The following is a 17,477-nucleotide window of genomic DNA, read 5'->3' on the forward strand; positions in this document are numbered from 1 at the left end:
TACTCAAAGCAGGACCAAACCCAACTAAATCATCCCAGCCAGGGCTTTGTCAAGACTGACCTTAAAAACCTCTAAGGAAGGAGATTCCACCAACTCCCTAGGTAACCCATTCCAGTTCTTCACCTTTGAACTAAAGACCTGGGGTTAACATCCTAACGCTGTCTCCTACTGTAACACTATTTAATACTGGCCCACCCTGTGCTGGTGACAGTTCCATTTCTAGATGTTAGTACATTTCAGTTACGGTTAAAATTAAAAGTTTCTATATGCTTAAAGGAAATGAATTTTTTTATTTGTTTATATATGGCATGAATAAATACAGATTTACACATCCTAGCATGAACATTTATTGTCTTATATGATAGAGACAATCATGCATCCAAATTGTGCATCAAAATCATGAAATGAGCTACAAATGCAATAAAAAATCAGGTATTCAATGGTTTAACATATGGAGCGGGGTGGGGGACCAAAGACACTTCTTGCCTGGGATGCCACTTGGTCTAGGGGAGGCCCTGTCAGGGAAAGCAGGAGTTAGTCTCACATGCCTATTTTCAGGCTGTAATCTGTGGGCACCCAGCTCTGTGGGAGGGATCAGGGTAGCCCAGACAATGTATCTCTCCCAAAGCCTCAGATTTGCGTCCCCAGAAGGCTCCTGCGCTGCCTCGGCTCCTTTCACAGTCCATAGCAAGGAGCAGCATCAAGCGTCAGGGATGGGCCATAGGGCACTAGATGGGTGGCAGAGGCTTCAGGAGTAAACCCAGCACCCAAAGCAGGGGGGGATATGAGGGTTTTTCTCTTTCCTTAGCCATGTGCTATAGCTCTGAGAGCTCTTTGAAATGCCTCCCCGCCCACAGCCTGGGAAAGGGGAAGGATTCTCAGGTTCTAGCTTGATTTGAATGAGGATCACTGGACCCTAGAACCATTCACTGCCCTTTCCTAGGGAAACCTGTGATGCACAGAACGGGGCTGAGATAAATGCTGACAGGAGTCAGGAATTGCTCCCCTGGAATAGCAGCAGGATTGGGCAGCTGGAAATCTCACCAAAGGAGCTGAAGCCTTGCTGGGTCAGACATAGATGTCCCAGGTACTGCATGGGAGGTTTCGGTTTCTTTTCTGGACAATAGCAGTGAGAGTTTTATTGCCTCAGCATTTCAGTAGAAAAATTCAGACCCAAACTGTGTGTGGTGGGGAGGTCGATAGCGGTGTCTTTGGGTTTAATTTGGTTTGTTTTCTCATTCTCATTGTAAAAGCCTTTGATGATTTTGATGGGAACAATGTTTGTGGAAGGCCAAGGGTAAGTAAGAAAAGTTAAAAATCTGCATTGGAGTGAGGGGGTCTCTGTGGGCCAGGGCAGGGGTGGAGATTTTCATGGGGAGGGGGTTAAGGGATAAATGAGAGGCTTTCGCGGGAACACAGGGGGATGTTTTGCAGTTTATTTTTTCCAAAGGGAAACCTCCCCACTTTCCCTGTGCTGCTGCCCAGCTCAGACCCCACTGACACCCCTGTGACAAAGTGGGAATTTTCTGAACGTTTTGTATATGCCTCAATGTCCCCTATTTGTTGCACGATTATCTAGGTCCAAAATGTGGGGTGCACCCTGCCAGGGGAATGGAGTAACATTCAGGGGGATGCAACTGGGCCTGGGCCAGCCCCCATGGGGGTGGGGAGGGGGAGCCACCCAGCTCTGCTCTTGGGCCAGCACCAGTCCTGGGGATCCACTCCCAGCCCCATTCTGGGGGCTCCGCTCCTGGTCTCTGCCCCCACCCCCAGAGCTGGCTCCTGCCTCAGCCCCCTTACCCCATCTGTGTCCCTTCCCCCGTAGCTGCGGCCCCACTCCCAGCCACGACTCAGAGGAAGCATGGACGGGGGGCGGGGCTATGACCCTGAAATGCTTTGGGACCATTGATCTCAGTGGTGGGACAAGGGTGTTTAATCTTGGCAGAGACCCGTAAGGGGCAGATGTGGCTGCTGTCTAGCTGCCTGGGCCCAGACAATGGCCACAAATTCTGTCTCCTAGCAACCGATGGCCAGGGTGCACCTGCTGCAAGAGGCCAGCTGGCTGGGACGAGTTGGAGAACAAAGAACGAGGTGGAGGCCAGGTGACCAGGTTGCCAGGGAAACAGAACAAAGGACAGGAGAGGGGCAAAGGGCCTGGCTGAGTTGGGCTGTTGGAAGCAAGGAGTCTGCTGGTTTTGGGACTCGAGGGGAGAGCCCAGGCTCTGAGTTCGGGGTCTCCCCAAGATGGACGTTGCTGAATCTTCCTGCTTCCTGTGCTAACACAGAACTTTCCCAGGCTGGATTCCAGACCACTAATAAACCTTCTGTTTTACAACACTGGCCGAGTTACTGTGCCTCCCCTAGCGCAGCCACTGCAGCAGGACCCTGGTTGTGGGTTTGGCAGGGGAAATTTTTGCTTTTTATTATGCCACATGCAGGTTGTGGGGGTGGCTGAGGAGACAGCATGTGCTTTTCAGCTTCCTGGGTATGTTAGTAATCTCCCTGGAACCTGCATGGGCCATAGCAAGAGCTCAGGTTCTTCTTCCAGAAGAGAGAAGTAGGGATGAGCTTTTGAATTTTTGCGGGTGACTTGGGATCTGCGGAGGGGGGATGCGGCTGCTGGGGCTCTGGCCAGCCTTGGGCTCCTCTGAGCAGGTTGTGGGTGGAGGGCTCAGGCTCCGTCTGGATGGGGAACCTCTGGCTTTAAGTAGGGTAGGGGTTCTCAGGGGCTCCTGTGATGGAGAGGTAGGGAGTCTCAGGCTGTGTGGGGGATGTCTGAGAGCTTGGGTCGTAAGTGGGGACTGGGTCTCAGGCCATGGGGGGCAGGGAGTCTCAGATCTCTGGCCGTGGAGGGGGGCTTGGGCAGAGAGGGAGCAGGTGGTCTTGGGGCTGCCACAATGGGGGGTGGGGCCTCAGACTACAGGACGGGGTAAAGGGTCTCAGGTCTCTGGCCGTGGTGGGGCAGAAGGGGTGGAGCTGGGGGCTAGCCTCCCCAAAGTGGGGCTCTACCCATTGCCCATGATGGTGACTGCAGAAGTTGGGGCTGCATGATTCCCCTGGGGGGCAGGTGTAAGGCTTTCCAAGGTGTCTGATTCAGGTGGACTCACTGCAGGAAGCTCCTGGTGTGGAACAGGGGTGCTGAAAGGTCCAACATCAGTCCCAGGAGGTGCGGAAGCTAAGAAGGTTTCCCCTAGTGAGAGCATTCCCTGGGTGTCACACTGACAAGGCTCCTGCCAGGGTTTGACTCGGAGCACTGAGCCTGTGTGCCCGTCACAGCCCCCCAGTATGTGACCTACAGGCTCCACTCTGGCAAAGCTCCCTGCAAATCAGAGACAAACTCCCCACTTCTCCCAGTTAATCTCCCCTGCACAGAACCCAGAGCAACTCCTGCCTTGCTGGGTCTCCTGCTAGCCACAGCTGGCCCAAGAGCTGCCCAAGCCGTTCCCCTGGGTCCCTGTGCAGGGGCAGTTGTCAGTTCCGACCTCACGAGTATAGTGGTGACTCTCCCTGCCTGTCATGTGGGGGACGAGGGCTTGATTCCCTGAGGAGAAAGCTGGGATTTTAACACCAAGTGTATGTCTACAGTCAATTAAAATCCACAGCTGGCTCAGGCCAGCTGACTCGGGCTTGCCAGGCTCGGGGTCCAGGGGCTTGCTCAGGCTGGAGCCCGACCAATGGGACCCTCCCCCCTCGCTAGGTTCAGCAGCCGATATACTGAAGATGAGTTTGTAAGTGGGGAATGCGCACTGGGTGCTGCCACTGGACAGACACTTCCTAGCAGGAGACCCACCCAATGAATGTGATCTACTCTAAAAACGTGATGACAGAAAGTCATCCTGGGGCTCTGTATTTATCAGCTCGCAATGACTCGATTCAACTTGCTCAGGTTAGAAAGTTAGAAAGATTTTTTTTTTTATTGTGAGCCTGGAAATTTCCTACAGTGTGAAAGTGAGAGCTGGATTATTTCAAGCTCATGCACCCTTATCACAAATGAAGGAGTAAAGGAATGTACAAATCAATGAAGCCTTAACATGTCATTTGCATCCTCAAGCTTTGTCCCTGTGGCAGGATCTCAAGGACATACAGAAATGTTACCCAGTATCAGGAGGAGAGAGGAAAGCACTTTCCCTCGTGTATTTCCCCAGGCTGTTGCGCAAAGCAGCAGAGGCACTTTACAGCATTTTCTGTCATTGATTTTTTTCATTGGTGTGGGAGGAAAGACTTAGACCTTCCCACTTTGTGAACCTGTGAATGTGAAGTGACCAAGTGGTGAGTTAACAATGATGCTGTTGCACCGGATTTGATTGGAACTAGAAAACAAAAAGCCCTTAAAGTGGAACTCTTGGATGAATAGAATGATCTGATTTGTATTCAACCTTGGAAGGCAATAGATTGTTACATCAGTCAGAACAGCCTGGTTTGGTGGTTTTGTTGGGGTTATCTCTATCCCAGACTTTTCAGGTTTGTTGTTTAACCACAAAATACAGACAACCCAGCAAAGTCCAAATACCAAGTTCTTTATTGATGTATGCACACAAACAACAAAGAACCAGCCCGTTCTCCACACAGAACCAGCCAGCTTCTGCAAATTCAAATTGCTTTTTATTAGCCACTTTGTCGCATCATCACTGTACCTTCCCAGTTATACTTTCCCAGCATACAAAACAAAGAACTGTTATGTCTTGATAAGCTTCATAATTAGTACAAAAAGGTACAAGTTGCTTCAAAAACCTTCTTCAAGCATTTTTCCCAGACTCTGCAAGCACGCTCTTATCTAGCAAGGTCATACAGTCAGCAACCAGGCAAGCGCCTGACTGTTTCAGCTAGTATATTTTTTCTTCAGTAGGCCTTGCTGTGTTATTGCTAAGCAAAACAGGCCATCAAGGCAAACCCATCAGTTTGTTTGGCTGTTTTCCCCGATAAATTGCAGAGGGTCCAGAGAAGAGCCTCACAGGAATGATTAAAGGCTTGAGCAGGGAGAGAAGTTTAAAAACAAACTGAACCTTTCCTGCTCCTGCCAGCCGTGACTGCTGAGGACATTTTCCTTCTCTACTCCAGGGTCTATCTTCTGCCAGATTTTAAGCAAGTCAGGCCGCCCTGCAGACTATGGCAGAGCAGTTTGGTATTAAGCTGCAGGACTCACAATGTAAGAGTGCAGCTGCTGTAGCACCTTGACCAATCATGGGCTAAATCCTGCAGCCTCGACAACCCAGGATAACCTCCCACTGAAGATGGGAATTTAGCCGTTGTAACTATCTGCTGGTACCTGAGGTCTCATCTATGAATTAAACTGGGGGCAGACACAGCTCTATCCAAAGAAGTGGAGGATGTAAGTGAAAGAGCTGCTGCAGTCCCGTAACAGCTGGAAGGGAAAAGAGGGAAAACGCCTGGAGCAGCCCCGAGAAAAGGAAGTTTGTCAGTGAGATCAGTAGCAATAAATGTGAAATGATGGAGTGCTTTCTCCTCTGTGCCTACAGATTTGAATTGTGTTACTTTACTATGAGATAAAGCTTTAAAATATCCTGCTGTAATTTCAGGATGGGTCTGTAACTATAATCGGTCTCTGTGGAAAGTAGGACATTCAAAATTCCCAAGGAATTCAAGGGGTGGGGTTTACAGTTGGTCACCTGAGGGCAGTGCAGTAGAGTTCAAACCAAAGACTAGAGAGGCGAGAACAGGGATTGTGGGACACCTCCCGGAGGCCAATCACAGTGCTGTAATTGACCAGGGTGTCTACACTGGCACCATGGTGCTGCAGCCCCAGCTCAGAAAGCTGTACGCCTCTCGGCGGGGTGGTTTTTTACAGTGCTGCAACTGCACAGTTTCTGTGCACTAAGTGGCTTGGCAGAGTGCACACCTCACACGTTATACCACAGAAAGCTGCTTTACTGTACAGAAACTTGCCAGTGTAGACAAGGCCGTAGATGGCTTACATAAGAATGCAAACCTGGTCATACTGGGTCAGACCAATGGTCCATCTAGCGCAGTGTGCTGCCTGAGAGTGACCAGTGCCAGATGCTTCAGAGAGAACGAACAGATCAGGCTTGTTGACTTGCAAGGTCAGGGTCTTTCACCCTTACCTTTAACTTCAGTGTTGTCAATTCCTACTTATCTTATCTACCACACCTCTCCAAAGGCCTCTGGGCAAATCAAGTGTGAACCACTCCTTTGATACAGGCTTGTCCCAATCCAGCTGAATTGAGACAGACTTTGGGCCAATGGCTGTTTGGAGAAGGCCCGCTTAACCCAGCAGACTTCTGTGAACCCCAAACATATTAAACATGAAAGAAACACAAGGCCAGCACTGAGGAGGTTTCCAGAGCCAGGCCTGAGGGTTAAACAGCTGTGCTCAAAAGGAAAAGGGGACTCAGCACCTATCAAAATAACTGGTTGCAGAAACAAAACAAAAATTAAATAAAATTTAAAAAAATGAAAAAACCAACCCAGAAAAGCTCCCATCACACATCCATCACCATTGCAGATTTTGACATCTCCTGCCTGGTGTGACATCTTTGCTTTGCAAACAAGAGACCTGGGGAACTCTGTGGCTGTTACCCTCTAACTGGGTAAAAGGTTACACACCTTGTCTCAAGTAATTTTATTCTTCAGAGACGATTTATTTTAAATTTTATCAAAATAAATTGCATTTGAAATAGTAATAAAATAATTACCGTCTATACTGGATCTCTATTCTCGTACATGCTATTTCTCTCACATATTCGCCCACTCTAATTCCTTTGGAGTGAGGTTTTAATTTCAGGATTAGCCACCATTTCCGATAGAGTAGGAGGGGGCAGGGAGAGAACTAGAAGAAAACCTGAATCATATTGTAACACTGGAAGTTATCACAGAATCAGCCTCTTAGGAGCCTTCCATTTCTGTGAGTTCATTTCTCCCTGGGGCTTCTCCCAGAAGTGTGTGTGGATGGGGTCTCACACTACGTGGGAAGGCTGCGTCATGAGAAAAACCATCTTTGCTCTATTTTCACACTTTCTAATCTTTCAGAGTAGCAGGAGGCAGAGAAATGATACAAATGCACAAGACTCAACAGGAAAACTAAGAGACCAAACCACAGAGTCAGGACTGAGCATTCATGTATCCTGCAGTCTGAACTTGGAATCTGATACATTCCCTCATTGGCTACTGTCATTTGCCCAGCAGGGAAGTGCTTCTTGTCCAACAAGGCAGCCAGATTAGGACCCATAGGCATGGAATGGCTCTGAAGGAATCAGCTGTTTCTCTCCGTGCTTCATCTGACTTTGGATCCAAATGGTAAAAGACAGTTGTTCCCAATTTACTCATGGCATCCTTTAGAAGTGTGATTAATGCCACTTAGGGAGCAGCGTTCTAAAAATAGTTTACATGGGCCACAGATCACCATAGCTTTGTTATAGCTCGATATATTTTAAGTGAGGAAAATGGTAATAAAAATATCTGCTCCCCAGCACAACCTGAAGCAACATCAAAGCAACTGGGAATGAAACAATTTCTTCACGAAGTGGAAAGTTTATGACTAACAACTGCTTTGAAATGGGGGAACAGTATAACCGTGATGCTCAGGGTTTGTTTAGACTAGGAAAAGTGATGGAGTTTAGATCAGGTCAAGGGGAAAGCTAATGCCAACCACTGCACCTGGGCTGCATCTGCTCTACAACTGTAATTGTTTTTTTACACTAAGATCACTAACTTGAGCAGCCAACGCCATGTAAAGCCCTAGTGGATGGAAGGCACAGGTAGTTTTTGCCTCAGTGTAGCTTGTTGGGATCAAACCTCTCTCCCACCTGGAGGTGATGAACATTCCTGGCAGGAGGGACACACACTCCTATGACTCAAAAGGAAAGGAGTTGATAAAAAAAGATCACAGGACTGACCCCAAAGAAGGGTGAGCTGCAAAAGGCAGAAGCAAGAAACTCATCTGGGTGAGCTGAGAGACCACGGTGAAGATGGTGCAAAGATCACTATATTGGAATTAGCAAATGTGATTTTTTTTTTTAAACAAATCTTTGGGCAGCCCTAATCAAGGCATTTCTTACACTTCTCTCCCATTTGGATTTTCTGGTGTCTTACAGGGAATGACCTCTGATTGAAGCTTTTCCCACATGCAGAGCATGTGTAGGATCTCTCTCCACTGTGGATTTTACAATGTCTGACAAGGTCTGAGCGCTCAATGAAGGTTTTCCCGCACTCAGAGCACGTGTAGGGTCTCTCTCCTATGTGGATTCTCTGATGTCTGCTCAGGCTAGAGCTCTGTTTGAAGCTTTTCCCGCACTCGGAGCACCTGTAGGGTTTCTCTCCTGTGTGGATTCTACGATGTGAGATAAGGTTTGAACTCTGATTGAAGCTTTTCCCACACTCAGAGCATGTGTAGGGCATCTCTCCTGTGTGGATTCTACGATGTGTGATAAGGGCTGATCTCCGACTGAAGCATTTCCCGCACTCGGAGCATGTGTAGGGTTTCTCTCCTGTGTGGATTCTACAATGTGTGATAAGCTGTGAGTGCCGATTAAAGCTTTTCCCACACTCAGAGCATGTGTATGGCGTCTCTCCTGTGTGGATTCTCCGATGTGCGATAAGGGCATAGCTCCAACTGAAGCATTTCCCACACTCAGAGCATCCATAAGGTTTCTCACCCGTGTGGATTCTACGATGAGTGATAAGATATGAGCTCCGATTGAAGCGTTTCCCACACACAGAGCATCCGTAAGGTTTCTCACCCGTGTGGATTGTCTGATGCGAGATAAGGTGCGAGCTCCGATGGAAGCATTTCCCGCACTCAGAGCACATGTAGGGTCTCTCTCCTCTGTGGATTCCCTGATGTGTGAAAAGGCCTGAGCTCCCATTGAAGCTTTTCCCACACTCGTGTGTAATAAGGTCTGAGAGGCTACTGAAGTTTTCCTCTGGCCTCTGCTGAGTCCCACAGGCTTTTGCTTTTTCTGGGAGTGCACAACTCCCGGAAACATTCCCTTTGGGTCTTCCAGATAATGTCCCATGTGGTTCTACTTGCTCAGCAGCTTCCTGCTGGGGAGTCTCCTCATTCTCACTCATCATCCTAACCCCTGATGGGAGACGGACTGAATCCAGAAATACGTCACTCCCTGCACCAGAAAGAAAGGAAATCTCAAAGAGAGGAATGGACAATGGGATGAATAAACCAAAATATGTGCGGGAGAGATCAAACCTATCAGGAGCTCATTTTCCCCAAACCCTTCCCCAGAGGAGAGAAGAAGGGATCAGCTTTGGTCTGCATCTCACCAGGACAACAAGGGAAAGTGAGATCGGGGAGGGATCTGCTGCCAGGTGTCAGTCAGGATAGGAGGGAAGCCATGAGTGACATCTGCCATAATGATTCCACATCTGCAGGGAACAATCCTGAACTTGGAGACCTCACAGGGTCTTTGTAGGGCATCCCAAATGTTTCCTGTATTCATGGACAGTTTTTGACTTGGTTTAACCAATTCCTCACCTGTGCAGGCAGCTCTCAGGAGCACTTTTTTCTCTGAGCCGTAGACGTCCGGGACCCACGGCTCTTCCCCTTGTTCCAGTTGCGAGATCACATCAGGTTTGGAAACTGGTAACCCTGCTCAAGGCAAAAAAAAATAACGGAGGTCAGTGAAATTTGTGGGATACTTGTCACAAAGAATATTCCATGATTTTAAGACCAGCTCATTTTTAAGCAGTAACATCCCAAGACCAACCTCCTTTGCTCAAAGTGCCAGGAGAGTTGTTATTATGAATCATATTCATTACCTTAGTGCCTAAGGACCGACTAACAGTGGGTCCCCATTGTGCTAGGAGAAGTACCAAGACAGAATAGTAGATGGCCCATGCCCTGAACAATTTACAATCTAAATAGAGAAGACAGACACTTATCAATGGTTTATGGCCACCACTTTTCTATTGTTAATCTGTCTGGTTCTCTAATTGTTTCTGCCCGCTGTATAATTAATTTTGCTAGGTGTAAGTTAATTAGGGTAGTGGATATAATTGGCTAGAGAATTATGTTACAATATGTTAGGATTGGTTAGTTAAATTTCAGTAAAATGATTGGTTAAGGTATAGCTGAGAATATGACTATATAAACTGGGGTCAAACAGGAGGGGGAAGGGAAATTGGAATCAGGTTTATTAATGTGGGGAACAGGAACAGGGACAGGGACACAGGCAAGGCTCTGCAGCATCAGAGCTGTGAAGGAGACGCAGAGTAAACGCTCTGCAGCCTCAGAGCTGGGAATGAAACACTGGGGAACAGACTCTCTGGGTGTATAGAGATAAGCCCAACTGGTGTGAAGGGCTTTGGAATATGCTTGCTTGGAAATAACCCCAATAAACATCGCACTCTCTGCCCTTTGGACTTCTGGTCTTTTGCTGCTTATGGTCTGCGTGACAAGAACCAGGGAAGTGGGAGAGTGAAGAGAAAGCCCTGTAACAAAACTGACATGACCTGATAACCATGAGGTAAGCCTTAGAGGAAGGTTTTAATACACTTTGTATTCACTTTGATCAGGGATTCCCACGAGGACTGATGACGGGGTGATGGTAAATACACATTTAGGCCCTTTTCTTGTTTTATATCTTTTCCCCATAAGGCTTAAATCTTTGGCGCACTGTCATGGATTCATAGTATCTGTGCAATGCCCTGGCTTTTAAACAGTCCTTGGGAGGTGCCCCTTGAGTGCACTAGACCCCCAAGGGGTCCCACTCTTCCACAAGGACAGGCCATGTAGCTTCAACACCTGAGACTGAGCCTCTGGCTTCAACACTCCTATTTCAACCTGTGAGCTCTGCCAGCAGGTCCAGCTGAATGACACTCCTGTTCAGAGACTGTTCCTCATTTATGCTTCAATGCACCTCAGCAAGTTTTGGTGTGACACTGGGCAGACTGTTAAAATATAGCAGGGTTTAGTAGTTAACTAAAACACAGCATTAGAAAGTCCTTAGATTAGGACAGAGAAGCAAAAAAGACAATATAGTCCATATTGGCCAATGTTCTTAAGCCATGCTGCCGTAAAAAACAGTTTGGTTTCCTTTCACTGTGCCTGTCCATTTGTCTTTGGTAGCGCTTCCTGCGCCTGCAAGCCCAGTTCTTCCTGCTCCCAAAAACATAAACGAGTCCATGTATGCTTCACTCAGCAAAGCATAGATCCTCCCATGGACAGGTGACAATTATTCCCTTGGCTCTGTCAGGTATTTCACTGATGTAGGTTGGTCCCAGCCTGTCCTTAATGACCCATTCATATCACCCTGTAGCAAGGTGGACCCCTGCTCCTGCCCTGAGGGGTTTAAAAAGCGGCCTGGCAGGGCTTGAGAGCTGCGGCTCTAAAAGCTGGGCTGATTGGGGAAGTGACTGCAGCTGGCCCACACCCCAATCAGGCCACAGCTGACCCCTATAAAAGGCTGTGAGCCAGCAGCCCAGTCAGTCTCTCTCTAGCTATAGAGGGAGATGGGCCTGGCTGCAGGGAGCCAGACATAAGGTACCTGAGTGAAGCAGGGCTGGGGAAAAGGCAGAGGAGCTGGGGAGCTCTAGCCTGGAAAGCCCCAGGTTGCGGCCTAGCAGAGGGCTAACCGGTACTGGGGGTTGCAGAGGGCAGCCCGGGGTAGGCCAAGGCAGCAGGTCCAAACCCTCCTTGCTAGTGCTGAGTGGTTGATACTGCAGTCTGCCTCAGGGTGTGGGGCTAGACAATGGCTGGCAGTAGCCATATACTGAGGCAAGGTGGGGATAGAGGGTGGGGGTTCCCCGGGGAGGGGAGACCCTGAGAGAAAGGGGTTACTGCCAGGGGGTAGCACCCCATGTAAAAGGGCACTGGGTCCAGAGAGGGACACAGGGGCCAGTAGCTAGAAGGCAGATCACCGGCCTGTAGAGGGCGCTCCAAGGCTGGAACGAGCTAATTCCCGAGGACAACCAGTAGGAGGTGCCGCAGGGGTGAGTCCGGCCCGTCTACACACCCCATGACAGCTACGTGACAAAACACCTCTTCTCTCCTGCTCTTTATAATCACAGAGGGAAACTGAGGTGTGTATTGGCATCATACAAGTATCACCAAAATTCTCACCTCTATCACACAGACACTGCTCACAGCCTTTGGAGAGAAAGCAAAGCACAGGAACTGGACGTTAGTCCAGCGAACACAGTGGAGGACAAGCTGCAATCCTCACACCCTGGTCAAACAGGAGAGGCGTGTGGGTCCCTACCCATAGAGAGGGGCTGGCTAGAGGCCTGATACCTGACAGGGCATTCCTTGAGCAGACCATGGAGGCAGGTCAAACGCTTAGCTACCCCAGAACTGTGACATCGCAAAAGCACATTTGGGGAATTAGGAAATCTAGTGACTCAGATGTAATGGGAGGGAGAATTAAACTCCCGCAGTGTGTGGAGAAGTCTGGGGAATTAAACACTAAAATTCAGGAGCAACAGCCTCTAATTCTTCCGGAAAAGGAGAATGTAAGAAACAAGAACTGGGCCACGCAACCTCAGGAGGGACAAGCTCAAAGATCCAAGGAGCCTGGAGGGAAGACAGCTCGTGGCTGCTGCACATGAGGATGGGGGGGAGGCCCAAGATGCTTTCCGAACTCTCACTCCTGTTGACCCCTGTAGGAACTTTACACTTCTTAAGCACTAAGGGGGTAGGAAGACCGCCCCCGTATTTAGAGCGGCTGAAGTGGTTCCCCCCCCTCAACATCCGATCAGGAGACTGTCATGGAGTGTGGGGGAACCAGGCCCTGCACCCCCGGTCTCCCTGCCGATTCACCAGGACTCTCAGCCAGCCAGTAAAGCAGAAGGTTTATTTAGGCGACAGGAACACAGTCCAACACAGGTCTTGCAGGCACAGATAACCGGATTCCCCCGGTTAGCTCCATCTTGGGGGGCCTCACAGCCCCCCCCCCCTCCGAGGATCAGAGCTCGGTCTCCCTGCCTCCCCTCTCTTCTTCAGCCAACTTCAGTCTCCCAGTCCCCTCCGGCCCCTCCTCTCTCCTCAGCCTCTTTCCTTTGTGTCTGCCCTGGCCAGAGGTGTCATCTCCCCTCCCCCAGGCCCAGCTCAGCTTACAGTTTGAATTCCTGCATCTCACCTAAACCTCTGGCTCTCCCCTCCCCCACACGGACAGTCTGTGCTTCCTACTCCATTACAGAGACACACTGATTAAGCGCCGACCAGGTGTTTACCACTGGAACACGCAGTGCATAAAGCACCAATCAGGAGAGGGGGCGAGAAGTTGGATTGAGTTAGTACATGCGCATAATAGAATGATTTATGTAACCCATTATAATAAAAGGACGTGGAAAACTCCCAGGGGGGCGCTCCACTGGAACAGACTGACGGACTTGGCTTCATTTATTGCTACATCTGGTGACCCCGACGTGATTCCCCCTGCTCACCGGCTGGAATAGCCCTCGGTGCACCGAATCTCGCTGGAAAAGCTTCATTCCGTGAGTATGGGGGGGAAACTGTCAGCTCGGCAGAAAGTTCATGCGAAAGAGCTGCAGGCTATCATAAAACAGGCTGGCAGGCCAGTCTCCCTGGGTCAGTTAGAACAGCTACTTGCTGAAATCGATCGCCAATGTCCCTGGTACCCGGATCACGGGTCACTGTCAGTAGATGATTGGATAAAGATAGGGGCGACACTGCACGCGGAGCCTAGAGCCGCGGTGTAGTGGCTCCTGCTTTGGCAGCGATGTACAGAGGCTCTGGAAACAATCAGGGTTGGAGCGTCATCCAGGGCTATCCTTCTCGCCCCCGCGCCTTCGGCCCCTCCTCCTTACCCTCGGATCTTGCCCCCTAGGCCGCCTGAGGCGGTACCTGAATGCCATGATGCATGTCCGGGTACGGATGGCTCTTCACAGCCGACTTCTCGGCTGTCCCCTTTTCAGGCAATGATACAGAGGGAAAAGGAAAAGGGAGAATTAAGCAGCGAGGAACTGGGGGAGTTATTGGCTGCGTTCCCAGTGACACATCGCCCTGGCAACGCAGCGGGAGAGGCTGAAGTGGAGATCACAGCCCTCCCCTATTCCGTTCTCCGAGAGGCGAGACGAGCGGTTACTGAGTCTGGATTGAAATCCACCTTCACCCGAGGCATGTTAGAAGGGATTGCAAATGGATATAGCATGCTCCCCGAAGATTGGAAGGATCTTTGTAGGATGCTTTTAAGCCCCGCGCAGTATGTTATTTGGGATAGTGAATTTCAACAGGAAGCATTACAACAGGGGCGGGCATCGGGGGGGGCCTATACTCCCGAGCAGCTGTATGGAGCGGGACAGTTTGCCAGCATACGGGAGCAGGCTGCGAATATCCCTCTCGTAACGCTCCAAGTTGTGGGGCGTTGTGTTTTAAAGGCCCTGTTTAATGTACCGGTGACGGGGAAACCCTCCCGGTCCTTTACCGTCACCCGCCAGGGCCCTCAAGAGTCGTATGTGGAATTTATTAATAGATTACAGGAGGCTATTCAGAGGCAGGTAGATAATCCTGAAGCCCAGTGGGAATTAATGAGGAAACTCGCTTATCGGTATCCCCCTTGAGGGGTTGGTGGATACTGGAGCTGACGTTACAGTCATCTCCGCTCAGCAGTGGCCGTCCACCTGGGACAAATCCGAAGTGCCAGCCATTTGGGGAGTGGGCGGATTGCAAGCTGCTCAACAAAGCACCCGATGGATTGCTGTAACTCCGCGAGAAGGGGGAAAGGAGATTCTCCTTAAACCCTATATCATGGACATTGCTGTATCCCTATGGGGAAGAGATTTGTTAAGCGAATTTGGATCACATCTTACCATTCATGACTGAGTTTACTGCCCTTCCCCTTTTAGCTAACACATTCCGTTAGTGCCTGGCCATGTTTTGCAGCTCTCATAGCTTTTGGGCCCAGTCAAGCCCCCCTTTCTCTTGGCTGTCCGCCAAGTTTTAGTTGTGAACGGTGTCCTTGACTGTGGCCAGTTTTTTTTTTAGCTTTCTTCAGTTAACTCATTCAGTTCTTTTCGGATCCCATTGAGAGTCATGCATTTTTTCATCAAAATGCTAAATCCTTGGCGAAGCATTTTATGATCCCCCTAATTCAGGCCCAATGTATTGTTTAAACCTGTAATCATTGTGCAAGTCTTCATCATTATCCCGAACTGGGTGTTAATCCCCGCGGCCTTTAATCCAACCAAATTTGGCAAATAGATGTCACACTTTATCCCCCTTTTTTTCCTTGGAAATATTTACATGTTACCATTGATACCTATTCTCATTATATTTGGGCCACCCCCCAACGGGGCGAACAAGCCAAACATGTAATTAATCATGTTCTTGCTGCGGTGGCCGTTATGGGCCGCCCCCGATAGATAAAAACCGATAATGGCCCCGCCTACATTTTTCACAGGTTTGCGGATTTTTGCACGCAGTGGCAAATTAACCACGTCTTTGGTATTCCGTACAATTCCACTGGTCAAGCCATTGTGGAACGAACCAATCGTACACTTAAAGAGTGCCTGATAAAGCAAAACACAACAGTGGGGGATGATGGGCCAACCCTGGCCGCCAAGCAAAACCAATTGGCGATAGTATTGTATACCCTAAATACTTTAAATATCTTTCAGAATTTTACAGCCTCTGAACGACATTTTAAGACGGAAACCCCACTCCCACGCCCATCTGTCAAATATAGGCAGAGCCCGGACCCTAATTGGTATGGCCCCGTTCCATTGATAACCTGGGGACGGGGGCATGCCGCTGTGCTTACTCCCACAGGTCCGTTGTGGGTCCCTGCCAAAAACGTGCGACCGTGGCACGATGACGTGGCATCAAAGCCTCAAGAACCCGATACCCAACTTCAATCTGAACCTAACCGAGACCCTTCCAGCCACAAAGACGGCACCAAAGGTTACCTGGGGGCAGGTGAAGCGGCTGGCGCAGCAGGCTCAGCAAACGCTGGAGAATAACAAGGCCAAGCCTACCCCCGAAAGTTTACTGCTGCTATCTTTGCCTGTTTGACTGCTAATTCTTTTACCATATTGTTGTGTTGTTTTTGTGTGTTATCGGCTATGGCCGAACCTGAATTGCATAACCGCATGCGTTATAATATATGGGCTCGACTTGCGGTCCATGCCTATCAATTTTTCTTTTGTTTACAGCAGGCCCCTGAGATGCAGGGCCTGTTGGGCACCTGCCTGGTCCCAGTATGTAAGGCGCCAGGCAGTGCTGCACATGCAACGGGGATGTTTAATTTTCTAAATGCCACCGAGATCCAATATTTTTCTATGAGCCTATGGGGCCAGGCCACTTATGTGAAACCCGCAAGTGCCTTGTCCCCTTTTTACCCCATGAGTAGCCAATCACCAACAGCTTAGTCGATTGGCATGCGTCTTAGCGAAAAATATTAATTATACGTCTGCCGCCTTGGCCTTGCTGAATTAAGAACAGGAGGGGCTTCGCAATGCCATATTAGATAATCGAGCGGCAATTGATTACCTGCTATTGCTCAGCCATGTGGGTTGTGAGGAGGTATATGGCATGTGTTGTTTTAATCTGACAGACAATTCTAAACGGATTCAAGCACACATAGACAACCTCCAAGAATTAGCACAACACATTCAGCAGGATAGGAACCCATCATGGTGGGATGACCTTTGGGCGTGGCTGCCATCCATGGGATGGGTCCGAACTGTTTTGCAATATGCTTTGATTGTTATCGCCTGCTTGATTGGTTTTTGCTGCTTTGCTCAGTGTATTCCTGATATAATTAGGATGTGTTTTACACCCTGTCGGCGCAAACCCCTGCCTACACCCCAAGCCGTCATGTATGCATATAAAATCATGAAACATGCGGACCAGGCACGGGTCGACAAAACAGAAAAGGAGGGGATGTAGGAACTTTACACTTCTTAAGCACTAAGGGGGTAGGAAGACCGCCCCCGTATTTAGAGCGGCTGAAGTGGTTCCCCCCCGTCAACATCCGATCAGGAGACACACTGATTAAGCGCCGACCAGGTGTTTACCACTGGAACAAGCAGTGCATAAAGCACCAATCAGGAGAGGGGGCGAGAAGTTGGATTGAGTTAGTACATGCGCATAATAGAATGATTTATGTAACCCATTATAATAAAAGGACGTGGAAAACTCCCACGGGGGCGCTCCACTGGAACAGACTGACGGACTTGGCTTCATTTATTGCTACATCCCCCAATCTGATTTTATGATCTATGACAGTGGTCCCCAACCTTTTTGTGGCCAGTTGCACATTCATGTTTTCAGAAGAGTGTGGCGGGCACCAACAGTTTTTCAAGGCTTATTTTGTATTTGTACATTAAATAATATGAAAAACATATTTAACATTACATAATATATGAATCCAGAGAGAAGCCGGGGAGAAGCTGCGAGGACAGAGAACACTGGGGCCCGCAGCCCCGGAGAACTCTGTCCCTACCAGGCACGGGGCCCCAGCTCCTCTCTCCTGCTGGGCACTAGGCGGGCTCCACACCTGCTGGGGCAGGGCAGGCTCTAGGTTTTTTGC

The 17,477-nt window shown here is 49.3% G+C and overlaps 1 protein-coding gene across 1 annotated transcript in view; it reads right to left on the reverse strand.

Annotated features, from left to right (window-relative positions):
* The window catches only part of LOC123350391 (zinc finger protein 850-like), a 586,050-nt gene that overhangs the window by 97,191 nt on the left and 471,382 nt on the right, over positions 1–17,477 (reverse strand). Inside the window, exons 7-9 of the mRNA XM_044988962.1 lie at positions 8,631–8,793; positions 8,152–8,546; positions 5,655–5,660 (exon numbers count right to left, since the gene is read on the reverse strand). Coding sequence (XP_044844897.1) covers positions 5,655–5,660; positions 8,152–8,546; positions 8,631–8,793 — 564 coding nt within the window. The remainder of the gene's footprint in view (positions 1–5,654; positions 5,661–8,151; positions 8,547–8,630; positions 8,794–17,477) is intronic.

This window comes from Mauremys mutica, chromosome 15, assembly GCF_020497125.1.
Source record: "Mauremys mutica isolate MM-2020 ecotype Southern chromosome 15, ASM2049712v1, whole genome shotgun sequence".
NCBI lineage: Eukaryota > Metazoa > Chordata > Testudines > Geoemydidae > Mauremys > Mauremys mutica.